The following is a 27,961-nucleotide window of genomic DNA, read 5'->3' on the forward strand; positions in this document are numbered from 1 at the left end:
AAAAACGTATAGCTGGTGCTCAGGGGTGTTTTAAAGGCCGCAACAGTAACCCAAGGCTGCCTGCATATACTGTATGCAGTATTATATCAAATGCTAGCCTATGCAACTGCATTATGAGAAAGACATTAGCTGGATACTATGTAGTCCCCTTGTATTCTATGTACAGCATGTTGAATTTGTCATTCTTGAATGTTTTTTATTTTATCTTCCCTTGTATTTGATTCCTTTTGTTTTGTCAGTATTTTCCATTTTTATCTGTTTAATCACAGACATTGATGCAAATCAAAGTCACTATAGGTATTTTTCACCCAACATGTTGGATAATCCCTTTTTTTTTTTTTTTCCCTGAAATTCTTGGTGACATCCTGGTGACACCTTGTTTTGTTCTCTAAGGAGCAGGGGCAGAGCCTTTTATTTTAGCGGCTTCAGGGGGTCAGGGAGGCAAACATATTTGCTCATGTACCCTTCTTGTCTCAGTCATACAATACGTACATGCATAAAACATATGGACGCCTCCCTCCCCTTCTTTTTCTTGCAGTCTAGAGTCTGCTGATGAGATTGGTTTCGTTCTGGTGTCGCTCTTGTCTTGATGATTGGAAATGACGTCACAGTTCAGTAGTTCAGAATTTCCAGAACTTTGGGCGATCCTGCTGCTTGACTGTCTTTTTCATCATGGACTGTGGGTTAAAAAAGGACGAGTTGGTTCAAATGTTGCCATTTTACAGTGTATAAATAATTTATCCATTATGGACACAGAAAACAAGATCAGAACAGATTTATGCATAAAAAAAGAAACATTATGTTTACATATGGCATGTTTATCAAAAACTTGTTTGGGTGTTGACGAGATTAGATTGTGGACTACACTTTTCGGTTTTAGAGGGTAGGTTAAGTCATCTGGACTTTGACATATTGTGGAATCAACAATCAGAGATAAGCTGGTAATTAGTTCTTGAAATAAAACTCATACAAAAGCTCACGACTTTAAGTTGCTGTCCCTTTACTGGCAAAATAAACCCCCTGTTTCTAGGAATAATATCAAGCTCTTGATATAAAACCAGCCTGCTTGTGGACCAGTGGCCCCTGTAGACACTGACAAAGTCAATAAACAAGCTCATTTTAAGGTCTAATAGTGCCACTTGTCACCATGAATGGCCCAATTTTCCTCCCAGGGCCATGTGTCAGCAATAGGAGCAGCAACCATTTGGCTTTGTCAGTCATTATTTTTATTTATTTGTTAATTTATTTTTATGAAAAGGAGGAGGGAGGGCAATAATGGCTGAGGTATTAAAATGATTAGCTGAGCGAACGAAACTTACAGAAACCACAAAGTTGCCGCTCTTCCCAAATTATTTTTCTTGACAGACTTGTGACATAAGAAGCATTCATCTTTAGCACTTGCAGTGCATGACAGTATTGACAGTGGAGAAGGTGTGGTCTGTGGGAAAACTGTCGCTGGGATGGGCCCCTCTATTGCTCTCATGGGGGATGGCTGACGTTTAAATATGTTCTCTAGTGGAGACCGATGATGGTTAAAATGCTGTGCAGTCTGTATTGGGCACACAACTTCATTGTATCCCACAGCACGACTCTGTCTCCAAGAGCCATTACATCACAGTGATGACTGAAACCTCATTTAGGTTCACTCCATATTTAGAGGGCAAAAAAAAGTGATGGCTCGATATACAATATTATTTTACCTATCTGCATTCAAGATGTGTGTGTGAGGTACTTACGAGTATTTTCCCATCCTCCTAACCGCAGCTATCACCACCGCGGCAACAATGATCACTGCCAACAGAGCACCAATGATGATGCCAACTATCTGGCCGGTGGTCAGATCTTCAATGAGATGGACAGACAACAGATGGTCAATTTTCAGATTTTAACTTCTTTAAAATTTATTTTGACAATTAACATTATTTATTATTTATAATTATTATTTCCTATGATCCTATGAAGACCAATGAAAAATAAAGAAGGTTCACAGATAATTTTTTGACAGTGAATGAATCTATTGCTGCCTATCTATCTGTGCGTAGGTTACAGCATCATCAGTCAAAAGCAGCACTGGACTTTAAACTGAAAATCTTTTCACACCACCCCAGTTTCCACCCCTTCATTCCTTACCAGTGCCTTGATTGTCAATAAGCTCATCCTTTGTCTCAATTTCTCCTGTAGTTACGGATGGGTCTTGCACTGTGGTGTGGGCTGGCTCCAGAGGCACAGTGGTCAGGAGTTTTGGTGTTTCTTTTGTTTTTGGAGCCATCGAGGTGTGCAACTCAACAGACTTTTGAATAGTCGTTAACTCAGTCGTTAAATCAAGAGAAGCTGTCGACACACTGTCAGTAACCACCGCTGATTTGATATCAGGAACAGTAGAGTGAATGGGTTCATCAGAAGGGCGATGTACCATCCTTGAACCCAGGGTGGTGACATCTGCTGTAGTCAACAATGAGTTGTGAGAGATCTGTGTTGGGCCTGAGGAGAGCAGTCAGCAGAAAGTCACAATTGGGTTTCCAGGAGTTCATAGATACATGAATATAGTTTTGTATTTTTTATTGTTTTGTATTTTTGCTGTTCTTTTTGCTTCTCTCTGATGTATTATCTGCATAGTGTAATGTTTAAAATAAATGTAAATCTCCATGTTGTCACCACGTTAACTAAAGTTATTGTTTACTCAAATGTGTCCATTATTTTCTGGAAAAACACTGAATTTTCCTTCTATGTAAAAGATTTATGTTGAAGATTTTAAATTCACCTGTTCATGACATGCATACTGCCACAGAGCAGCACGTGTACCCTTGGGCTGCATTGTCTTTTGATCAGTAATGGTCATTTAGGAGCAAAACAGATGGAAACCCGCACCAAATAGGAATGTCAAGATGATTTGAAATAAGATGAACATGTACAAATAAAAGTTAAGATTCCTCATTGACATGATTTCATAACATGACCTTCCCTCTTTTCACACTTTGCTGTAAAAGATTCTCCATTCATCAGCACAGTTATTGTGACAGCATGACCATCAAACCCTGTGAATTCAAATATTGTACATCCTGCTTTCATTCCTCCACCCCTTCATCCTGTCTTCAGGGCTTTGTGTTCACTTGCTGGCATGCCACATCCTCTGCCTCATTTCCTGTGGAGGGAGCCAGTGCGGCAGCAGCAGCCGATGTGTAAGGAGAGCGCTGGAAGGCTTAGTCAAACCTTAGCTGCTTATCATGTTTAGCCATATGACGGGTGGGGTTGTTGGATGAAATCCCAGTGTGTGAGAAACATTATAACTGAATGACTTGCATATTTCAGGAAGACCATTAAACTTCCCACATAAAGGTTTGATGAACTTGAGGACTGCAAACCTGTCAGACATATATATTGAAAGTGTTTAAGTTTTGCTGAGCATCTAAAGACAGGCTTTCTCAGAGCTCAGACATTTGGGATCCCATCTTGTATAAAGACGGGTATTTATCTTGTGTCTTTCATCAAAGCATGGACTGTGAAGCGGCCTGCATTCAACCCGATCATTTCCCTCCAATAACTATAGCTCCACCTCCCCACGTTCAACATCCTACCAGCCACAACTGAAAGCTTAGCCTGGACAGGACTGCTTCAAAATTAAGGAGGTAGATTTCAGTGTGGCACCAAAATTATGGTCTACGGTTAACTTTCCACCAACAAGATGTTGGACTAAAATCTCTTCTTCTCTTTTGAAAAAGAAATCCTGTTAAAATTACTTCTCCCTGAAAACTTTCTGACTGTACAGAGCAAAAAGGAGCATCTGTGAGAGTCTTATAAACTTAGCGTCTGACATCATGCTAGCGCCATCTCAGTTTTCTCCAATTGTTCTAAATACTTGGAGTAATAGAGAATACTTTACTGGGGTAAAAATAACTCTGAATGGTGGGACCTGTCTCACAAATGGTGCAGTTATTCCTAAACTGGGGCTGGCTGGCGTGTTCATTAGCAACAGACAGGGTAAATATAACAAAACATTTGCTCCCACTGGGGCAGTGTAGTGAAGGGGGGGGGGGGGGGGGGGGGGGGGGGGGGGGGGGGGGGGATTCAAACATCGACTCATACTGTTTGTTTGGAACGTTTGTAAGTGATGATAAAACGGTCTGCGCTTCACAGAGTATGGCCATATGCTATGTGTAATCGCCCCCTCAAAATCCACCAACAATTGTTTCATTATGTGTACAGTTCCCACAATTAGCTGTGAGTAGTACTTCTTCCCCACTGTGCCGCCTATCCTGGGTTAATACTGCTACATTAGTGAGTAACACAGTGAGACTGCTACAATCTACATCCCCCCTCCTCTTGTTTCCTTTTAATCTTCTTCTCGCTTGTCTTCCTCTAAGTGACCCTGCCACTCCCTGAGGATAGGTTTGTTGCTGCTGATACCTTTTAGATGGCTGACTCCTTTGAGAGAGAGAGAGAGAGAGAGAGAGAGAGAGAGAAAGAAAGGGAGGAAGAATAGGAAAGCAAAGAGTTGGTGGTGGTGGTGGTGGTGGGAGACTCTGAGGGAACAGTGTGTTTTTAAAACAGGGAAGCCAGGGAGAGGCTCCCTGCCCATTCTGCTGTCGGGCTTCTTTTTTGGTTTGGTGTCTAAACTCACAGCATGTCGGATTACGGTGGGTTGTACGTAAGTGACCCAGCGCTAATCTTCAGAGGGGTTAGAGCACAGGGTCAGATCTCGAACAGGTCCCCTACAACTTCCAAAGATTTCTCCCAACACAGGTGTTCGAGTTCGAGGTTAAACCACAGAGAGAACAGACTTTCTAGGTATGTGAGCTTTGTGTAAATGCAGACATGGTATTGTGTACCAGACACCCTTAAATCCCCAAAGTCTTGGTTTTTGTGTGGAAACTCTACACACACCCTACAACTACAACACCAGAAAGTTGGAAGTGGCTCCAGCCTCCTTTTCATTCTTTCAGTCCAAGGCTGAGATTACGTAATTGTGGCGTTGTTCTTCTTCCAAACTTTCAGTGGTGCGCCCAGGTCATTTTACCCATGATTACATCATTTTGACCACACAGGCTGTCTTGCATCCATTTCCACGTGAAGCACGAAACACCCTAAAATCATCTTGCATCCCAACAAATGCCTTATTTGTGCATGTCTGTGATTCAACTCTAATGTGAATGTTGCTTATTCAAGATTTTCCTTGATGGTAATGAAATTTGGATATGCAGGGACAGACAGAGAGGTGAAAAGTAGATGGGAGAGAGGCAAAAAGAGAGAAAAGTGACAATAAAGTTAAAAGTTGGGAAAAAGAAGTGGGGGCACCCGTGCAGTACTTCAGTCCTGCCCTCCATTAATAAAACATCTAGTGAGTGAAAAAGTGAGGGAGGTACACGATACACTGTGTGAGACAGGAAAGGAGGGAGTGGCAGCTACCATCCATTATGATCACAATCAGCTGTCACTGAGGGCCCCTGTTTGTGTGCGTCAGCTTTTAATTCACAGCGGAGTGTGGGAGGGAAAGGGTCCGTGCACACAGTGCAAGGGAGTGTATGAGTGTGTCCACCTTTGGAGCCCAGGAATGTTTTTGCGGCACTGGAGGAGGGAAATATGAGAGAGACACCCCACCCATCTCACTGGACTATGGCGGGATGCCGCAAAGCTTAACCTCCCCCAATGAAACCAGTAGGAGTCAGCTGTGGACGTACTGGGGTGTGCCATGCAGAGAACTCAGGGGAGTTAAAGCAGGAGACTCAAGTGGAATATTCTCAGGCAGCCTTATCACAGATGCAACACAATGAGTGTCCATGTCCAGGACAGGAATATTTTTTTCTCCCTCCTGGTCTAACTTAGATAGGGATAGAACCTACAGAACATCCCATCTGGACTCTATCATCAGCAGCAGCAACTAGTACCAGACCTACATCAAGAAGGCCTTTAATCTTCAGCCTAACAAGTCTGATTAAGTTCCTTGAATGTAATGGTTCATGAAATGAACCACGGTAGAAAAATAAACAGGTCACCATTCAGCATCACCCCTAAATCTTCAAACTCTCTCAGTTTCTTTCAAACAAAACTGCACAGCCGAGCATCCCTAACTTCAACATATTTATCAGGTGAGCCTTTAAATGTATTTCTCATCTGACCTTCAAGTCCAACTCCCACATCATAAAACACCCATCCAGTTGTGTAAGTGTTCCTGAGTCAGCGGCTCCATTTTTTCCCTTACTTTTCCTTGGACCACATCTCACCCTGCAACACAATTCAGTGCTAGAGATGTGTAGCCTTCTCACACAGGAGACCCACAAAAAGGAAGTCCCTGGGGAGGGAGGATGGGCCCATATACATTTGCCAGGCTGCTATTTTTTTAAGTCATGTTTTTGGAGTGACAGAAGCAAAAGTCCTGTTACCGTCTCTCGTCATCAGGCCTCTGCTTGGTCTGAGCTGTAACGACATCTGCCTCCTTTCCATAAACAGATGTGTCTTTCTCCTTGTGGAAATTTTTTGAGGTATGACCCAGCTCGAAATGAGCTTTGGTTGACGTGAGAAGAGCTTGTTCGTCATTATCTGTCTTTAGCAGTATGTGCCTCATATTTGTAGTATGAGCACAACACTTGAGTCATATCTAGATGGGCACAGACAAAGGGCATTGGCCTCTACCACTGCCAGATGTGACAAGGATGTTAAAGGCCCAGGGACACAGACAAAACACATTAGGAAGGAGGGGGTGGAGGAGGAAGGTACTTTATAGGAAACATGGGATTTACTAGCTAGATGAGCAGGCATGAGGGAGCTAAAACACTTAATTTGAGAAGCATAAATGAGCTATTTTCTGTTTCTTTTTTTCTTCAGAAAAACTGAAAAACTCAATTTAGGCTCATTCAGCAAACCTCCGTGGAGATGGGGGCAGGCCGGCCATCTCTGTTGGGTAAAGGTTTTTGTTTAAAAATAGACCAAGCCCCTCTCTGCTCCCCCCGTCTCTACATCAACGCAGTCCCCTGGGGTCCAGACTCATCAAGATGGGGAGGGAGGCAGAGAGTTCGACCAAGGCTAAGGACTGATAAATGGGAGGAGATTGAAGTGGTACAGCTTGATTTCCCTCCAAAGATGGGTAAATGCCAGGGGGGCAGAGTGCCACACAGTTTAATAACAGAGGGGTAAAAGCTAATCACATCACCAGCACCACTCTCTGTCTGTTTCTCCCCTCTCATTCATATGACCCTCCCTCTATTAATACACACACGCAAACCAGCCCTGCCCTTCCCAACTGTTCCCTTCTTCTCACCCCCCCCCCAGCAAACTGGAAAAAATAAGAGCAGAAAAAGAAAGAGCAGAGATGCAAATAAAGGTAGGAAAATGTGGAGAAATGAGAGAACTAGGAGGAAAGCCAGCAGTAAGCCTTCACGTGAATGTGTTTGGTGTATGTTACAGTTTACAGCACACTCCCCGCCTCCTCCTTGTGTATGAGTAACGTTTTGGGAGGCTTCCAAAGGATATTCCTTTCTTCTTTTTGCCTGCGCCAAGAATTTACAGACACATGGCAGCAGAGCTCCTGGTTTTATATCACATTTCACCCTCGTGCCTGCAAATCAAACTTTTCCTCCCTGTCCAGGGCTCAGGATGTGAAATGTAAAAATGAAGCAGATACGGAGTCGGATGGAGGGAGGGTGTGTGGTAAAATCGACACTGACTATTCACTGGGTCACTTGCTCTTTGTTAAATTAACACCTTCATGGTTTTATTACTGAGTGATTCTCAGCTACGATGAAACAAACAAAACAAAGTACATTTTTTTTATTTTAAAATGATTTAAACAGTAGTTATGGACACAGACTACATGTGAATTTATTTTCCCACTGTGAAGATAACAATTTGGGAGCTGCTTTCAATCAGCAGTGATTAAAACAGACAAAGAGTGGTGTGGCCGGGGCACATGGAAGTGGAGGGAGAGAGGGGACAGAGTGTGCTAACAGCAGGACGGTGATAACAGAGCATTCACTTACTTGAAGTTGGTAAAGCACAAAGAGGTCCAACCAGGGCCAACAGGAGCAGCAGCTGAACAGCCATCATGATGAAAACTTTTCTCCTCCGGTCACAACCTTTGGGGACTCCCTCAAGGCAAAGAGCACAACACCAGAGATCTCTCACAGGCTGCTGCGCACACGCCAGAGACAAAACACACTCTCCAGAGGGGAGGGTGAAGGACCAAAAAAAAAAAAGGACAAGAACTCAAGTTTTAGCAGGGAAGTGAGCACCTTTTTAAATTGGGAAGGTGAGGACCGATAGGCTGAGCTGATGCCGGTTGCTCTCACAGCTGGAGGAGGAGGAGGAAGTCGAAAAGTGTTATGAGGAGTGATGTAGAAGACAAGAGACAAGCTATGGCCACTTTGAGGAAATGAGGAGAAAGAACGAGAGAGAGAGAGAGAGAGAGAGAGAGGTGGGGGGCTGGCACACAGCAGGAGGGAGATAAGAGTGTGTGTGTGAAGGAGCTTTGAATGGAGAAGGCGGGGGGACTGATACCGGTGGTGGGCTGGGCTGGTTGTCTTGAGAGGAGGGTGCTTGGATTGGTGCAGCAAGGTGGTTTCAGCCCTCGTGGTCCAGCCCCGTGTGGGACGTGTTCTCCTCTTGCTGCTAACTAATCTGACCCCAACTGCCGTTAATAAACCCTACAATATCAGCTGCACTCACACATTCAAATACACACCTGGAATTACAGATATCAGTCGGTTGAACTGTTTATCAGAACATAAGAGATGCTTCAAACTGTAACTGCCCAGTTTATGGGATTGGATAACTTTTTCAAAACTCTTTGGCTGAACGGAGCTCCGAGGAGCCTCAAATGATCTTTAAACAGCAAGTTAAGTGCCAAGAAAGTGTCTTCAGTGGAAGACGGCTTCACTGCTGTCACCCATCACACTTTTCAACTATACTTTACTGTTCATAAAAGCCAGCCTTGCCTGAAACAAGCACCCATAAAACATCAGTATTGATCCCTACAATCATCAATTTTGTTCTTGTGAAAAAAAAAAAAGTGGTGGCACACGTCTCTGGCTGACAGACCACAGTGAGAGAAAGAGCTGCTTTTTAAACAGGTTACCCAATGAAAAGGAGCAGCAAACACAGTCTGGACATTGTGTGACTTTCACACAGGCGGGCATGGGTGGTCTGCTGGGTTTCCATGTGATGCTGGCCAAACAAACTGCTGCTTAGACTTAGGCTGACACCTGTTGGACAACAAGCTGCGTGGATTGAAGCGGCCCAAAGCCAAGAACCAAGACTGAGGTTAAGAAGAAAAACTCAAATATGTATCAGTTTTCTTTTTTTTTTTTTTTTTTAACCTGGAAAATCAAACTACAAAATACTGAAACATCATAAAAAGTTAATGGTAAAAATGTGATATTAGCTGATGAAATAAACACAGTAGATACAAGGTTAGTGCAGTAAAAATGGTCAATGACATTTTAATAAACACTGAAACAGATTTTAACTGCTGAGCCTCCATACACAGATTATTCATGACACACAAAACGCCAACGCCAAAGTGTTTTTTTCTTTTTTCTTTTACCACTTATTTACACTATACTGAAGGTATATACACACTGTGTCTCCTGAAGGACAGGTAACAAAATACTTTCTCTCCATTTGCAGTTTTCATCAGTTTTTCAAGGGCAAACAGAGGATTAACATACTGTTATTTACAAGGACAACAACACACAAACATACAATATATATATGCTGGTCACTGTAATACAGCATTTAATGGCAATAATAAAGAGTATTTTTCTTTTTTTTTTCTACAGTGAGACCTTGTTTTGACCATCTGAACAATCACTGAGATCTTCCAAACCAAGGAGCACTTTAAGGTCCCATTTTCACTGTGTACCCACTTATTACAAACAAAGTATTTGTTTATGTGTAATTTTTGTTAGTTTTGTTTTTTTTTTAGCTGTATCCTAAAGAAAATCAGAGAGGACTATACACACTTGAACACACTGACAAAATTAAACATCACATAAAAAAAAGTTTCATATTTTGCTTGGCCTTTGCTCTTTTCTGCTCTATTTTTTTTTTATATCTTTTGAAACAAAGAAAAAAAAAATTCACAATTTTTCTTTTATTTTTCTCATTCATTTATTCTATCAAGCTTCACGTTGTGCAAAAAACTGCTCCTCTTCTCCAAAATGAGGCATCTTGAAACAACAACCAGTCTCTTCTGTCTGGTCATAAATGATATGCACTTCCCCAAAACAATGAAAAACCTTGAAAAACTAGCATCTCAGAGAATGTCTTACTGTTGATGAAATCCAAGTCGAACCAGCATCTCCTTTTCTTTTTAATTAGTGGCTGCTGTTTGGACTACTGAAAAGACATATTCCACAGTATTTCATGAGTTAGCTTATAAGCTGACAAATGAAGATCTTAAACTTCTCTCCAGGATGCTCTATGTTCGCCAACAGGAAGTGAATACGGACAGCACCGTACAACGCACAGGTGGCCTCACATATGGAGGATGAGAGACACAAATGGCCGAGATGTTCATATGTTTATGGATGTAACACCCTGAGAACATAACACCATGAACTGTTCCACACACACACCCACACACACACACACACACACAGGAGTGATAAGTAAAGTGAACAAACTGAAGTTTACAGTTGTTGTCCATCAAGGCAAATGATAAACAAACTGTGGAGCAGAACCTTTTGATTACGAGGAAATAAAAAGGTGCCAATTTGAACCAGCAGGGGGTGGTCCACTCAAACATTACTAACTCAAGACGAGCAGGCACACTTCTGCAACTCTGTTCTTCAAAAATCCTCCTTTTAATTCGAGTGAAAAAAGACGTATACGAGGAAAGAATTGGCTGTTATGGATGAATGTGCGTGAATATTTGTGACAGGTTAATTTATTTTCTGCAAGGAGTTTTGAAGAGGTCAAAGTTTCTACTCATTTCAGCAACAGGTGCTGAAATTGTTCAGATGTGGAACTTGATTTGAAAGATTTAAGACAATGAAAGGTAACTTATTCACAGACGTTTCGACACATAACACTTTTGACTTGTAACCCTGTTGGCACTGGGGGAAACAACATGAGACAGTTCAGAGAACTTCAGGTGTCCTTTTGCTTTGGGTGATGTGTGTTTACATCTTGGCTTGGTCCAATTCCATTTAAGTCTCACTGTGTGATGATTGTCTTAAGAGTAATCAAACACTTTAGCTAGCACGAAAATGTACTCTTTCCTTTTGTTTTCTTTTGGATTGTCTTCTGTTTTTTTCACCCTGGTGAAAGAAGCAGGTCGGTCAGTTCCATACCTCACCTGTTGTCACGTCGTCCTTGTCTCTCTCTGATTTCCAGTCTCTCTGCTCATCTCCCTATTTAACCGACGGCTCCATTTAAACAATTGAGTCCCAGTCAAAGTCGTCCTGGATGTCGTCGGCAGCAAGCATGCGCCGCACTTGGAAGTGTCCTGGAGCAAGCGCGTGTTGCTGCTGCTGCTGGCTCAGCTGGCTGTGGTGACCTGGATGTGGAAGGAGATGACAGACTTTGATGGATTCTTTTTACCACAGTGGTGACATTTCAATGTAGCTTCTGAGTCTTCTTTATATATATATATGTACACACACATATATATATATACACATATATATATGAGAAGAAATTTTGTAACGACACAGTGTCTGTACATGACAATGCAGCCCAGTCCAATGAAGGCTACTGTATTTTCAGGAGCCTGCATTATGCAGATTAGCATCTTTATCTTTAAGGGCTTATTGTCACCTGTCCTTGCTACAAAGAACCATTTCAAATTCAGAAAATTGTGTTGAAATGTTCCTGCCAACCAGAAAAATTTTGGGTATTTATTTGGTATTTAATTACTTTCATTCAATTACGGTACTTTTAAAACCAAATAAGATCTTTGCATGTCTCACCTTTTCACCAGGGATACTCTTACAATAATCATGGTTAGTGCCTGCAAAACCATTGCATGACGTCCCCTGACCCTTTGCAGGATTGATATCACTTCATGAAAAGTGTAAGTTTCTGCTTTTTGGAGCTTGTCCCATCCTAGAGACTGGAAACTGAGCCTCTGAATGTCTACCAGCTCCTCCTGACCGTTTCAGAGAGATGGAGCAGTCACCTGTTATGGTGGGAGGCGTGTTGCCCATTGGAGGAATGTGGGGATATCCCGGCGGGCCCATCAGAGAGGAAATGTTCTGTCTTGAGTCCATGTACATGCTCCCTGTGGGAAAACAGAGGAAAGGGTAATGAGTAACTGTCAGATTAATATTGTGTGAATTTGAGCTGTTTTCAGGTCCGCAGCCAGAATTACTGGTGTCTTATGCATAGGTACAGAATCAGTCAGGAGAGTTCCCACGAGTAAAATATTCCCTCGTCTTCATGTCTTCTCCTCCATTTTTCTGTCACATACAAAAATACACAATTTCCTCGTAAATGTATATTAGGGAAATAATGGCTCAGAAAAGATTGGGACTGTAATTCAGTTATATGGCCTGCAGTGAACACATGCAGTTCTCTAGGTGTCACATTTATAAAAACATTTATATCAATCTGTAAAATTTTACTGGCAGTATCATAGGTCACACCTCCAGTTAATTTCAGAGATAGACATTGTTTTTACTGCACTACATTTATGTGATGGTTAGATTTACATATTCATTTGCAGATTGAGAGTTTATCGTGAGGCAGGCTCATCAAGGGTTGTGAACTTCTTTTAATAACTGAGATCATATTTATGGCATATTAACTCTTGAAAAACTGGATCTCCTTTTTTCAGATCAGCCTTCCATGTAGATGACTGGATTGAAGTGACCGGCCCACTGACCCGTGCTGATGTGTTGGTTATGTTGGTTGTGTTGCCCATGTTGATTGTGCTGGCTGGCCTTTGGGTGCATGGCCCCATGTGGCAGAGCCGGGTGCTGCGATGCTCCTGGTGGTGTCGGGTGTTGGACCTGAGGCTGTGGGTGGGCGGCGCCCTGTGGGGGGATGACCCCTGTGGCTGTGAAGAACTGGTTAATGGAGGAACATAAGTCGGCCATCTGGGTGGCGTCCAGCGTCCAGTTGTTGAGCTCGGCCTGCCGCATGCTCTCCTTCAGACCTAACTCAGACAGAAAGAGGTGGCAGAGTGTGACACTCAGTCACTGTAGATTTTATCATTTTATGTTCACTGCTTCAACTTAATGTTCCCGGTATGCCACAGAAGCTTCCATTTAAGCAAATTACATAATAAGATTCATACTATTTTTGCCATTTCTCATCCTCACATTTAAAGTCACGCAAATGTTGGAGAAAATATCATTTTCCAAGCTGTCATTTTCTCTGGCTACACAAAAGCACCAGATATATAAATGTTTTTTCAGCCAGGCATCAGGATCCTATGTGCAATGAGAAATAAACTTCTGAATGCAACAGTGCTTCCCTTAGTTTCCTAGTTTTTAAAAGGTTAATATTGGAGAAATGTAAGTGGTGTGTGAATAAACATGAGATGACAATCGAGGCTAACAAGATCAGTAGAGAACAAAGTATCAACGCTGATCTTATTTAGCAGCAACAATGTCCTGCTTTCTAAATGAGGAACCATGTAGCTTCACCTCTCCTGTTTTTATATCTGTTTCCCCCAGTCATTTTCCTTTCCCTTTCCTTTATTTCCTTAGAAATAAAGTAATTCTGTTTCAGTCTGCTGAGCCTTGGTGTAAAGACTCAATCATAAGTTTTGACGCTCAACAAATGAAAAATAAACTAATTATACTTATTATAATATAATATTGCATTATATCATTGTAACATGAAATCCAGCATAAACCAACACTGCGACTTTGCTATATATTTCAATCTTAATTCGAAGCAGTAGAACATTGCTGCCTTGAAAACATACCTGTTTACATCTCATATGACGTACAATGAAACCCTGAACCTGCATCACCTGCTTTCTTACTTGCTCCTTCCAAGCAAAAAGACACACAAAGACACACAAAGACACACACAAGCTCCTATTCAAGAGACAGTCCTCTGATATTTCTCAAAATCAGATTGATATGGCTTGTGTTTGGCAGCGACAGACACGAGGGGCTCGGCTCCTGCTCTTTGGAGGCGAGCCAGAGACGGTGGAGGATGGTATTACGGCAGTGTAAGGGAGGTCAAGCGCTGCAGGAGGAGAGAGAGGGAGAGAAAGGGGCAGCTGAAGCCTCTGTGCTGTAAGACCAGCTGTCATCATCCATCGTGTGTGGATGTTGCCGGCTTTGTGCGCTGACCGTGATAAGAGGCTGTTACTGAGTCGGGGCCTAATTGGATTATTCACATCATACAATTGCGAGGGAGGGCACTTGTGTGCGTGTGTGTGTGTGTGTGTGTACGAGAGGGAGAGGGAAACAAAGAGTGCCAACCTCTCCAATGCAGAATAATGAGTTTTGTTAGGCCAGTACTATTACAGCACTGGATATTATAATATTGTGCCTTAAGGGCAAGTTTATATGAAAGTGTAGAGAGGAATCATAATGGTTTAATCAAAATAGCTGATCTGCATCATAAGCATTTTATCAGTTCTCCCTGTGTGGAGACAGGCTGCGGTAGACGGCTTTATCAATGTCCTTTTCACATGCTGGTCACACTGATGGCACCGGGACTGTTAGTGTTGTGTGTGTGTGTGTGTGTGTGTGTGTTACCTTGAAACGGGGAGAGGTCTACATCAGCCCAGTTGTAGCTGGTAGCAATGCGGCAGCTCTCCTTTAGCCAGTCCAGGTTTGGGTACCAGTCTGATGAAATGCCTGTGAGACAAGCAAAACACACACACATCATGTCCATCATCTTAAATGGCAACTGAGAACTTACGTAATGTAAACAGTAGGGCATCTCCATCCCCAGCGATCTAACTGTATCCAAAGATGAAGTCTTCCTTTATTGAATTATTCTTAAAGCAGCTCCTCCCACAAAAGGGTGAACGACCCTAATAACAGCCATTGCCTTGGAAAAGCTGTTCATGGCAGGAATTTTCACATTTAATGCCATTTGTTAGCTGCCAGCAAAATGTGGAACATACACAATCATTTGATTCACTTGATTTCATCGTGGTGATTCAATGTGTCTTATTTCTTTGTCTTGTGAATTTGATTATTTCCATTGTTTTAGTTTTTCTGTTTTTGTGCAGATACCTGTCTGTTTTTTATTGTATTTTATTTTTTTAATTTTGGTGAAATTTTGAGCAGAAAATCACAACAGAGGAACCACAAAGCATTTATTTCACGAATAAATTGATTGATTTGCCAATTAACAACATGATGACTGATCATAATATGACAAAGTGAGATGTTCTAACACAGGTAGAGGAAATGATATTTTTCTCAGTTCAGTCATCAACCACAAGGTGGTGTGACTTCACACAGGAAAATTCCAGCGGCTGCTCTGCTCTTAAGGAAAAAAAAAAAAAAAGAAGAAGAAGAAGAAGAAGAAAATGCTTTTCATGGCCACCGTCACCACAAAACTAAACAACAATACATTCTCAGACCATGGATCAAAGACAGAGGGATTGCTTTCATTCATCCTCAGCTTGGTTGAGGGGAATACTAACCCAGATAAATACTGTCTGAATAGTCCTTTTCTGTGGCCTGGGAGCTGTGTTGCAGAGATACAGGGGAGGGGGAAAAACAAAGACTGGGAGTATGAGGAGGAAAAGCCTCCATGAAGCTTTGGAGATGCTGGTTTGTATCAGCCCGGTCTCACAATATCAAATTCTCTGGCACCTTATAGATGGAAGAGTATTATGTGAATGTAATGAGTCTGCACTGAGACACCCCGAGTCTGATGTGATAGGTGAATTACATTTACAGCTTTGTGTGTCTGGGAGTTTGGGGAAGTAGAATAATGATTGATGCTGGACTGTTCAATATATATGAAACATGAAACTCTACAGTGCACTCTGTAGGCTCCTGTCACAACAAAAGGCTCTGCAGTGGAGAAAGATGCTGTAATTGGCAGTGAGAGTCCTGTTGCATATGTTTACTCATAATGTGAGGTGACTGAAGAGCTGTGGTTGGATTTAGGTTCCTGGCTCCTGCTCTGCTAATGGCAGACTGGCGAGATGACATTTCAGAGAAACCCTGTTGATGCATTTAGCCTTTTCACGATCAATTCAGCTACTATAAAATTTTCTGTAGGTCTTATTACTCTGATTTCATGGCTCTGGTTGAGTCTTCTCCGAATGCTGCATTCATACTCTGGCATCAGAGTGGGAGAAACGGGAAATCCTCTTGTTGAGAGATATTGACGCTGCTACTGCTGGTCCTGCAGTCACACTGGTTGTTGTCTCACTGACATTTATAATTATTCTCAACATTCATGTATTTGCAGCACATTCAAACCAGATACTGCAATTTTGACTGCAGTCTAAAGCACATTTATTATCTTGACCCAACTGGTAGATTTCATAGCCTTCCATATGTCTCCCGTCACACCTCCTACTTGTAATTACAACTGGTAGACTGACATTAACAGTGTGTATCTGTCAGCTCCTACGCATGCAGTCAAGGTCTAACACGAAACTCTCTGCTCACCTGTTGTGGGGCAGGTCTGCCCAGTGTGACTCTGGTGGGAGAGAGACTGGTGTGCAGGGTGCTGTTGGTGCTGACCGTGCTGAGTGTGCGCCTGGTGCTGGCCGTGGGTGGAGAGGTGCTGCTGGGCGTGGTGGGGGTGGTGGTGGTGTCCGCCGCTGCCCCCCGCACCAGGAGAGTGCTGGTAGGAGCAGGCAGTCCGGCCCTGCTGGCTGGAGTCACCGGGCATAACCATCAAACCTAAATGTAAGGAAATTTGTGACTAGATGAACAAAGTCATCTGGGAAAAATTTGTGTTTCCAACTTTGGCAGCAGCTTAGGTATTTCCCTGATTTTTTTTTTCTCCACACAAATTCTTATAGAGGCTCAGAGGTAATCCTCTAAAAAAGACGTTTAACTTGTGCTAAAGTGGAAGGGAAAACCTAAGAGCTGTGTTGCACGGCTTGTGCTTATAAAGCATAAATTAAAAAATTATGAACCATAAAACCATTTTCCTTATGCTCATAGGTTGGGTGTAAGTGTCTCCAGTGTCACTTTACTGCTCAGTTTGCCCTTTATGATATGTCAAGGTTTAAAATCACAATTTGAAGTTTGTGTCCTCTTTTTTGTACTATTTTTTAACTACTGGTAACCAGAGCTCAAAGAGCAAACCTCTTCTCAAAGGAAATAGTTAAGAAAAAAAATCAATCTCTGGAGAAATATAGAATTAAATTAGCTGGGTTCATAAACTGTGAGGGGATATTATTAATTGTTTGACCTTCAGGGAGCTTGTAAAAGGATTAAGTTGATATCTCTTACCAGCAGAAAACTTCTTCTTACAGTTATTTGACTATTTAGTGAATAATTATTCAAGCTTATCACTGATTATATGTAACAATAATAAAGATGAACTGACTGGGATAATCTGCATTTTTCAGAAGAAAACAAAAACAAAATATTTTTCTAGTTTCAGTAAAAGTCATCTTGCTATGATTAGATAATCATCCCATGTGGTAGGCATCCCTACACAAAGTTAAGACTCAGCGGTTACTCATCACTCAAAGTCTTTTTCTGACTCACACATGTGCCCTCTTCATCTGATAGGTATGTGTTGTATATTTTGACCAGGAATCGACAGAGGAGGCTCATAAATGGCAGTTTTTGGATGGGAGTGGCCATCCCAAGAGTGTATTTTATCTCTACTTTTCATCATGGATACTGGGAGCTGCAGAAACTGTAAAGCAGTGAGCAACCTTGTTAAAATTTCAGACGGTGCTGCTGTTGTCTTTTCTTCAGGCACACAGTTGGAATCGTGGTTGTGCTTTTCCTGCTTTTTTTGCCCAAGCACAACAGCAATGTTTTCTGAACTTAAGTAAGTTACGCGAGCTAAAAGTTAATGATTCTTCACACCTCTTTGCACCAGCATTCAACAATCATTTTAAGTTGGGTATAGACGCAGGGATGATCACTGGATGTGTCCAGCAGAGTTCCCTGTCTATTCATATTCTCTCAGTGCATTAGTTCGGAAGTTGTTCATATCAGTCTTTTGCTGAGAGTCTTTTGACCTTCTACTTTATCTGCTCTTCTATGGCTTATCACTCAAAGACAGGAACAGAGTTGGTCACTAAAAGAACTTGAGTTCTTTTAGTGACCAACAAATCATGAGGAAATCAATGAGCGTATCACGTTTATTCTGAGTGCGCTGCCATCGGGGAATAGTTAGAATTGCTTGTACAAATTTTTTTTCCTCACTCTCCTTCATTTATTTGCTCTGCTCTGTGGCTAGTCGACGCTTTATGAAAATGTTTCTTACTTACTACTTAATTTATTTATAATGCACTGCACATCCATGCCCATTTTATCCGTCTTGTTTGTGTTTTTTCTCTCTTTAATTATGTCTCTATGCTGCTGGTTTCGGGTTATCTGTCCAGTTATCGGTTGGGGGAATATTTATTGAAATACTCCAGGATGAAGTGGTTGCATTTTGGTGGCCTGAATTGTGACACATTTGATCACAAATATCTAAAAAGATGAATGTGACGGTGAATACATTTTATATCCAAATTGTCAAAGGTCAACTTCACTGTCACATCGTTTTGTTCTGCAAAATTCAACATTGTGATCGATGAAGGGGAGGCTATTTCTTAAAATATTGGACACACGGACACAATGCTGTGTTGCTCTATTGTATTTTTGTTCATTATATGTGTTTGGCCTGTAATTCATGAGGATGAGGAATGGGGATGATGACGATAAGGATCTGGCAGAAAATGACTGCAGCTCCTCTTCTGTCAGGAGCAGTGTGGTATGTGGTCTTCACTGTGGTTTTCCAAAGGCAGCAAAGAGATCTGCCATCTGGGTGACTCATTGTGACTCAGATTTTCAAACACGGTGACTGCTGAGACTGTTTCTTGCTGAGCCTCACAGGTAGGGGACCCTGTCAAGCATCTGCTAAAGCTATGGTTTCACCAATTCTGTGTTACGTGCATTTTCTTTTTTTCAGCTAGTATCTCATGCTTTCTGTGTGAGCGCCCCTGACCACAAATTGAATAGGACCAAGTCAGAGTGAATCCATGGAGCAGTTGTGAAGCTCAGCAGAGCGTATCAATCTCTTTGGCTGCAGAATGCCGCTGATGTGTGCGAGGGGAAGAAATCGAGGGAGGGAAGGTGCTAGGAAGATGGTGGGATGGTGGGGGATCCAAATGGGAGGAGGCCTGGTGACCTGAAAGCTCCAGGAAGCAATTAACGAGATGCTTCACAAACTTTAGAACCAATCTAATTAGCTGCAATCAAAGCTGCAGAATCCTTTGCTCTGCTCGACTGCAGATGTGTTTGAGAGTTTTTTTTCTCCTTCTGTTGAATTCTTCTTCTTAATTGCCTTTACTCATTTGACTGAGCGAGCGGTAAAATGCAGATATGCGGAACAACAGATTGTTTGTTTATTAAAATACAATAGAGTGGATGTAGTGTGTGGTGGAGGTTAATACTGGAATGCTTTTATTGCAGGGAAAGCAATGTTCAGTTCTTTTAATTTCAATAGGAGCTTAAGCTTGACAGTTAATTATGTGCATGAAGACTGACACGGAGGTTTACATGATTTTTTTTCCCCAGCAAACACAAGTGTCATTATGACTGTCAGAGCAGCACGCAGGAACTAAAACACACTAATTCACATGCGAAATGACACCCACCTTGTTGTGAGAAAGACTGCTGAAAGATACATTTGTAAAGACTGCGGAAGGACGCACTGAGGTCCTCAAAGTCCGAGAAACAGAGCTGCTTGTCCCGCGACTCTGGGACGGGCAAACCGTACTGGGGCTGTGGCGGAGGAGGGGGAGGCGGTGGAGGTTGGGCAGGTTGCTGAAGGCTCAGGGACTGGGATGAAGGCTCCGAGTGGCCACTCCCCTTCGTGACACACAGACAGAGAGAGCACAAAGAAGAGAGGGAGGAAAAGATATGTTAAAGGTGTCCCCATTTCATTTCAGTGAAACTAATGAGGTCTCATCCAGCAGCCATTCGTTTTGGTTTAGCCTTCACCACAAAATCCTTCTTTGAAGCTTCACATGGGTCACCAGAATACGGTAAACAATCAGATTCTGATTAAATTAGATTACTGTTAACTGTTGACACTGACTTCGTATTGATGATCCTATGCTTGTGTGATGCTTTGAAGCACATCTCTCAACCATTCAGTAAACTATCTGGGTCATATTCTAAATTTTTTTTAGCATCTAAGGAGTTTTACATTCTGAAGTCACACTAGAAATCAGAGATGGGATTTTATGCTTTTAGTCAAGTAAGATACCATAAGAAGCCAAGAGTACAAAGAACTGGTTGACCTTCAAGGTGAATGGCTGCCCACACTGATCGGGGTTATGCTCAAGGTTTATGCATGTGAAAAGGAAGTTTTCTTTGCCACTGCCATCAAGTGTTGGATCTTTGTACAAAAGATGGAGAGCACAGCCGAGACCCGATCTATTTGAAACGTGCCCTGACAGAACTGTTGTGATTTCACACAATATCTATAAAATTGATTAGTCTTCGCAATTCAAAAGTAAGGAGGCCAAACCTTCAGCTTCTCAGTGAGAGGAGCACAACAGGTTACATGGCTTCCTTTGGCTGCAAGTGAAGTGTGCGAGCCAATCAGTGTCAGCTTTGGTGTGGGCTGCTGCTTGTCAGTCAGCACAAAGGGAAACTCAAGGGCTGTATGGTAGCTGAATTTTAATTGAGGAATCTAAATTTCAATTAACAGAACTTCACTGTAAAATAAATATAAAGGTAAAATTCAATAATAATCACATTCCATTTAACTGGATTTAATTTAATCCAAAATTGTGCCTTTCAAATTCAAATGAATTAAATCTAGAAATCATTTTGCATCACTTTTTTTTAATTCAGTCATTAGGTATGATGATTACACCAAATTCAATTCTGTGCAATTAAAATTAAATCTTCCTTGGGCACCAATTTCTTTTCATATAAACACACAAAAACAAAATATAGTGCTTCAACTTTCTGTCTCATCTCACGAAAGCAGCCTGTCTTCCGCCACCCTCAATCACCTCATCCTAGCTGTCATCTTCACCATACACTCTACAAATACAAGCAATTTTGCTGCGATTACTGTGCCTCCACAAATATCAAACAACTTAGCATGCCACATCCCCCACACATCCACTTCCACCCGCGAACGGCAGCCTTTCCATCTACCCTCTTGGCGCCTTTGAGATCGCTGCCAGTGATGCCACCACTAATCACCGTCAGTCAGGAAGGTATCACCTGCGCCAGGTAATGAGGCAGAACTAACCCCGATCCCTCTGGACCAGACCACAGATGAGGTCGGAAATGATCGAGGACGGCGAGGGGCGGAGGAGGTGATGCAGGGAGGAGGAAAACAAAAGATGGCCTCCAGAAATGAGAGGTTAACGAGATGAGATTGCACTGACCTTTGCTAATGCAGGTGGGAGGTGAGTGGGGAGAAGTGATTGATGGTAAAAAGGCAAGCAGCTGTTACAAGGGAAAGAGTAATGAGGGGGTGGTGTTTGTCAGCATTTTTGTAATTTTGGACCAAATGTTTCTGGACTGCGGCGGGGCTTTAAAATTGTTTTACATTAGATAAAAAGGGACAGTTTCAAAAATCTTGACTGATAATGCGCTTCAAGTCTCCACAGTTCATTTAGATATGATGTAACTTTAATGACTGCAATGCTGAGTACCTGCATAAATTTTAGTTCATTTACTCAAGTACCATACAAATTAGAGATACTCGAGTTTTTCTGCTAAAATACAAGGCAGCACAGTGGAGCCGTGGTTAGCACTGTGCAGACAAGCCGTATTGATAATGGACAGTGTATATTAATATACACGTTTAAAAGCAGTGGTTTAAAGTTCATTTTTAGTTAGTATCTAAAACTGACTAAATAAATATGTTTATCTAAATATTACTGGGTACAATGGTGACCCCAAAAAGGGAAAAGCAGAAAGAAAATGAATGCTATAAATCCATTTATAGATTTATAGATTTATCTTACAGCTTCCACACCCTCAACTGAGATACCACCGTTACCATGAACAAAATGGCTTTTTTTTTTTTTTTTTGGTGCTGGAGGACAAATTTCAATCCTTTACTTGGGAAAAAGCAACATGTCATGACACAAACTGGACGACTGAGGCAGCGTTAGGTCAATAATAGAATTAGGTTTTTTATTTTTTTTTTGAGGCTTTCCCACCGGATAAATAAATAAATAAATAAATAATACCACATCCTTTACCACAAAGCTCCGGCCCCATTATCTTCATCTGATGAGCCTGTGATAAAGTGTTTGTTGTTTACACTAAATATTTTATTCTAAATCTGAATTGCTCAGCATGGGACAGTTTATGTCCTGACAGATGGGTTGGCTAATTTACTCCCTTCTTCACAAAAAGGCAACTTATTATCATCTCACACATACACTGCTTGAGACTAATCAATTCAAATAGCCCAAGGACCTTGTTTTGCAAAGGATGAGGAATCACTTTAACAGCCAGCGTGAAATCAGGCCAAATATGTCTCAGCGGCCTGCCAAGTCTGCAGTGTACTTTACACCGGCCAGGACCGTAGGCACCATAACAGTAGACGATATGGCACAGACTCTGTTTAAATAAACTTCACTGCCTGTGTATGTGTGTACAGTATGTGGGACTTTGTAAGACGTCCTGCTTCATGTCAGCGTGGCGGCTGCTGGTTATATCCTTTTGGTTTATGCCTCAGACATCAGCAATAACACGGGCTCACACATAAACACTGATCTGCCCCCGGAAGGCCACAAAAACAGCACAATCTCAGTGATTAGTTGCTGCCTAACAGATTTCATTTGCTTTCAATTACATACACTTGTGCGTCTTAAATACAAATTTGCTAATGCTGGAGTGGTCAGGCATCAATCCTATCCATCAGTGGTGAGTATGAGGATCTGTCAGCATAAACAATGTTTTCCTCTTACGATGCTTTCAGCTTAATTTCTGCATGATCTCCAAAGTGTATCAGCATGTTTCCACAGTTTTTTATTTTGTGATGTTTGACCCTGAGGGGTATCAGGGTTTACAAATGATCCCGATAGTCGGGTGCAAGACAAAATTCTTGTCAGAAGCTTAATAATCAGTGCATCAGAGGCAACTGAATTTTCAGTCCGTGTACACTTTCAATTGCATTTCCATACCTCTGATTAATACGCTAATGCTTTAGGTAAATCTGTATATGTGGAAAAAAACTGTGAGAAATTGTCCATTTGACTTAATATGTAGCTATACATCTCAAAGTAAAACCAGTCATAAAGTTGTTTTGGTTTTTTTTTTTTTGTGCCGACTAAAATGCGTCTGCTCATGCCATCTGCTTAACTCCACTGATACAGTACAGAATAATTTGAAAAGTCTGAACATCAAATAGAAAATAAGAGTTTCAGCTGTGCTCCAGTGTTCGTGTAGTTAGCTGGTTACCACCTCCTCAGGCTGCTAAGGGTACAGCAGACACCTTCTGTACCAGCTGAGAGTGTCTGGACGAGCGACTGAATCATCCACATTTCGTCAGAAGCAAGTGAACAAAGAACATATAAGTTTTAAAACTAACAGCTCTGGTCTGAATGATTGTACTTTAAGAATGCTCATTTCAAGATGGACGGGGTAAGAAAAGGAGGAAAAAAATTATATATGTTTTTATATAATAGCAATACTTTTTATGTATTTTATATTTATTTAAATATTTATGTATTTATTTAAAGAAGATTTAAAGATTTAAAGAAAACAAAAAGAGGAGGCCGTGGCCCTCCAGAAGCGTCCTTCACACATGCACCCTTTCTGCAGCAGCTGCAGGTCAGCAGTTGTCCTTGTGCAGATGAAAATAAGACAAGATGAACTCTGTTGCAGAAATCGTTTGACTGACTGATGGAATGACAACACGATCTTACTGGTGTGTAGCTGTGTACGTTGCTGCTGCTGCTGACGGCTTTCTTCAGGCTGCTGAGGTTGACGGATGCCAAACTCTGCTCTGAGAGACTGTTGCTCAGGCTGCCACCCAAACTCCCAGGACTTTCACTGCCCTCTGCCTCTGGGTTGTACAGCGCTAGCTACATACACGCACGCACATGCGCACACACGCAGCACACGCACACGCACGCGCACGCACACACACACACACACACACACACACACACACACACACACACACACACATTTCCGTGAACCATGTTCATGTGACAATAAAGATTAATGTACAGGGAGAACATCTCTGTGGTGATGCATTATAATCTTTTTCAAGGTCAGTCACTCATTATATTGTTGCTCCCTGTTACTCTGCTTAATTTTTGCCATTTGCCAAGTCGCATCCAAACTGAAGTGATCACTGCACACCTCGAGAAGTTATACATGCACCATTAACTTGGGAGACAACTCATGAGGAAATATGGAAATTAAAGTGTTGAAAGGAAATTAACCCTGCTGCTTTAACACAGTGATGGAGGCCAGTGGGCACTTTGTTGTCGGAGGATCTGGCGCTGGCAAAGACACCAGTTTAACTCCAGAGGAGCAGATGCAGTGTACTGCATATTGTCTAGTGGTGACAAATCACAGAGCTTTTGGAAGCAGTGCCTCAGGATTTCATTGAATCACATTTCGCTTGTTTTCTTTGACTGTCAGTACTTGTGAAGCAGAGTGCCAGCATTACCTCCAGGCTACGTTTAACTGTATAGACAAATCTGAAAATATAGCCTTAGGGTGAGGCAACAACAACAGCACTCTGGGGCAGTCCTCCACCCTGTTAAACATCCTGCAGCGGAAAAGAGTTTTTCTAGTGGTGATTTTCAGCATTAATCCTGAACACTTCTGTGACTGATGGATCTGTTGCAAGTGAATCACTAACAGTCTCTGCTGACTCACTGTCGTCATTAGATAATTATTCTGTGGTTTTCATAAGCACGCAAGGTGTACTAATACACTTTACAAAGGAATAGGATTAAACTGATCATGATCAAATGGCTGATTATGTTTGCAGAAAAGCCAGTTGGAGCTTCATTTAGTAAAAAGGAAGTCTAGAAAAAGCATTACAATATCTGAGTGTAATGCTGACTATAACAATCTTTCTGAAGGAAAATAGTTTTCCTCGTGTCATATTATAAGAATGTCTTTTTCAAAACCACAGGCTCTCCAATACAAACAGAGTACTAGTGATCAAAAATGTGTTATTAGAGAAACTCTGATGCACTGCTGCGCCTGCAGGACGCCACCTGTCTGGATGAGGGTGGATTTCATTGACGTTGGCATCAGCATCACTGGCAAGGTCTTTGTCACGCTGCTGTGAATCATTGTTTCAAAATGTATAGTGATGACTAAAACCAGCCAAGTTATAGTCTCTACTGCGGTAAATAGATGAAGTGCAAGGTGACACGGTGAAGGTGACTAAACAGCTTCCTGATGTCTCTCCACTTGCTGCCACGGTGAACTGTCTGGGTAAAGGTTGCAACACTTAATGCTAATTTCTGTAGGTGCTCGTGATGTTCGTCGTCAGCTTTTTAATAGTATAAATTATCAATCTAATTTGTTTGCATGTATAGTAAAAACCAGAGAAAATCAAACACGGATGCAGAGTAAATATCACAGATGACGGATCATTTTATCCGGGAGAAAAAAGAAAAAAAAAAAAAACATCCAACGATCTGAGACACAAACGAAGGAAGCAGATTTCCAAGCATCAGTTTAATGTTTCTAGTAGCTAAATCACAGTAAACGGGTTAATGTGAGTAAGGAAATAAGGAGATATATATTTATTTTTTACATGATAGTTGAATTCCCCTGTGATCAAAGATTTTCAGACGTTTGAGTCAAAATCTGTGAGAAGAGGAGAACGGAAAATTGGAATAAGCTGTCAAGTCCAGACGTTCACATCATGTCCATGCCAAACACTCAGTTATGAGAACTGCTGCTGTGAAAAAAAATTCTCTTTGGTCCAGGTCAGCCGGAGGGGTCATGTACTACACATCATCATCGTTCTGTGTGTGTGTGTGTGTGTGTGTGTGTGTGTGTGTTGGCAGATCAGACAGACACCAGAGGTCCAAGTTGCTGCTTGATCTCTGACCCTCACAGTCACATCCAGTTTTGCTTTTCAGTGTGTGAGTGTGGGTGTGTGTGTCATTCAGCATGGCTGTGTTTGAGAGAGTAGACCTGTAAAACAGTCCAAAGCACTGATGCTTAAAGAGAAAAACAGACTGCAGACTTCTACGGCTGCAGTTTTCAGTCAAATAACCAGTTCCTATTATTTATAGTTCGATATGTTCACGGCAAATATTTAATTTACCAAATAATTTTTCAAAGCAATCATCATCATTAAAACATTAATTACACCTAATGGTTGATAAAGTCGCATCTTTTTGACCAGTGCATTGCTGCAACACACATAATGTTACTGTTGATGGTCTCTCTATCTCTTATGCTCCTGAAAACTCACAGTCTTTCATAAAGTCTTGAAATAACTTGTTATAGTTGCTCACTTACCAGCTCATCTTAAAAACTTTGACTTGTTTCCTGTTTTGGAGAGTTGTATGAATTTGAACAAGACTGCCATTAAAGGGAGAATCTATCCTGAACTCTGGCACTGTTGGCAGCGAGTCATTGACTGAGATGCCGTCTGTTTTTTAGCCTATAGCTATTTACATTTTGTCATGCTGGCACCATGACATATACACCAAATTAGCTACAAGGTGAGATGGTGCAATTTCTCATTTTCTCAATAAAATGTAAGATAATTATGAAAAACACAGTTTCTTCCAGAGAGTGCTAGAGTGGATGTATTTAAGTATCTTCTTAAATTCAACGGCAGTGCAAAGCCCATAACCTTGAACGAAGAATATGACAGTCAACAGGTTGAAACCTGTAAATGTTAGCTCTTGTTATTCTTCTTGATCAACTTATAGATCATTTCACCAATTATTGCAGATCTACAGCAAAATAGCAAATATTGCAATAGCAATAACAGATATTGGCTTTGATAACATGTACAACAAGTGCATGGACCTATCTGGGGCTTAGGGCGCCTTTCCACCAGACCATGAATGAATAAGTGTATGAAATAAGAGGGTTTTAAGGGTTAGGGGGTTATGACTGGTGACAAAAACAGCTTATCTCTATTAAAGTGACTCAGGTAATAACATTTTAACAACATAGATCATTAGGATACGGTGGCTCCCTCTTCCCTCATTAAACAAAATGTTTTATAGGTGACAACCAGGTGTCGTACCTTGTTGGTTACAGCATTAATGGCCAGCGTAGGAGATGCTCCTCCTGACATGATGCAGTCCATCCTTAGAGACTCAGACTCTAGGCTGTAAGGAGTTGATGCCTGGTAGGAGAACAGGACAGAAAATCTCTTTAGTTGCATTCATTTGGCTGTAACTTTGACAATAATTTCAACAGAAAGATATGAATTAGTGTGAGATCTATGAAAAATGGTGTCTTTTATCCTTCTCCACATCAAGGAAACAAACAAGAAGAGACTCTCAGATTAGCATATACCTTGCCATGCCATGACAACAAAACATCCATGTTCACCACGCAAATATTTTATCATCAAGAAAGTTAAAACAAAATTAGACCCCCTGCCTCGAAAAAAAAAACCAACAAAAAAACGGTTCTACCTCATTAATATGCAAATGAATACAGCAAGGCACACCTGAATGCATTAGATCATCTACTCCATATGGGTATTTAATAAGTTCCACATGTGTATTGTCTTTGAGCTCCCTTGTTCACACACACACACACACACACACACACACACACACACACAAAAAAAAAGCGATTTCATCCTTATTAGGTCAATTAGATCAGTGAAATTCTAAGATGTTATTAGCCTGTATACACTACATACACGCTACCATTTTGACCTTGTTAAAATTCAGTGTTAAAGAGTTACAGCAATTTCT

At 41.5% G+C, this 27,961-nt stretch overlaps 2 protein-coding genes across 3 annotated transcripts in view; both read right to left on the minus strand.

Moving 5' to 3' along the window:
* Positions 1 to 307: 307 nt before the first annotated feature.
* On the minus strand, positions 308 to 8,416 carry pdpn (podoplanin). Its single transcript, XM_029506584.1, has 5 exons — positions 8,223 to 8,416; positions 7,971 to 8,079; positions 2,131 to 2,481; positions 1,737 to 1,842; positions 308 to 677 (listed from the first exon to the last, which is right to left on the minus strand). Exons 2-5 carry the CDS (start codon positions 8,035 to 8,037, stop codon positions 671 to 673), a joined length of 531 nt encoding a protein of 176 aa, XP_029362444.1. The 5' UTR covers positions 8,038 to 8,079; positions 8,223 to 8,416; the 3' UTR covers positions 308 to 670.
* Positions 8,417 to 9,803: 1,387 nt separating this feature from the next.
* LOC115046311 (forkhead box protein J3-like) overlaps positions 9,804 to 27,961 on the minus strand; it is a 52,424-nt gene continuing 34,266 nt past the window's right edge. The window contains exons 6-13 of one of the 2 annotated variants that reach the window (XM_029506601.1): positions 27,277 to 27,378; positions 23,957 to 24,115; positions 19,703 to 19,916; positions 16,536 to 16,772; positions 14,652 to 14,753; positions 12,815 to 13,087; positions 12,110 to 12,211; positions 9,804 to 11,488 (exon numbers count right to left, since the gene is read on the minus strand). In XM_029506601.1, coding sequence (XP_029362461.1) covers positions 11,364 to 11,488; positions 12,110 to 12,211; positions 12,815 to 13,087; positions 14,652 to 14,753; positions 16,536 to 16,772; positions 19,703 to 19,916; positions 23,957 to 24,115; positions 27,277 to 27,378 — 1,314 coding nt within the window. In that variant the 3' untranslated portion in view covers positions 9,804 to 11,363. The remainder of the gene's footprint in view (positions 11,489 to 12,109; positions 12,212 to 12,814; positions 13,088 to 14,651; positions 14,754 to 16,535; positions 16,773 to 19,702; positions 19,917 to 23,956; positions 24,116 to 27,276; positions 27,379 to 27,961) is intronic. The other variant, XM_029506602.1, reaches the window with a different exon arrangement.

Source organism: Echeneis naucrates, chromosome 7 (assembly GCF_900963305.1).
Source record: "Echeneis naucrates chromosome 7, fEcheNa1.1, whole genome shotgun sequence".
Taxonomy (NCBI): domain Eukaryota; kingdom Metazoa; phylum Chordata; class Actinopteri; order Carangiformes; family Echeneidae; genus Echeneis; species Echeneis naucrates.

Bases quoted from the DNA above. Each gene is read 5' to 3' on its own strand.
- pdpn (XM_029506584.1), bottom strand. From the start codon at position 8,037: ATGATGGCTGTTCAGCTGCTGCTCCTGTTGGCCCTGGTTGGACCTCTT. The intron at 2,482-7,970 runs GTAAGTGAATGC...TGCTCTCCTCAG, and splicing joins TTGTGCTTTACCAACTTCAA to GCCCAACACAGATCTCTCAC. The intron at 1,843-2,130 runs GTAAGGAATGAA...ATCTCATTGAAG, and splicing joins TATTGACAATCAAGGCACTG to ATCTGACCACCGGCCAGATA.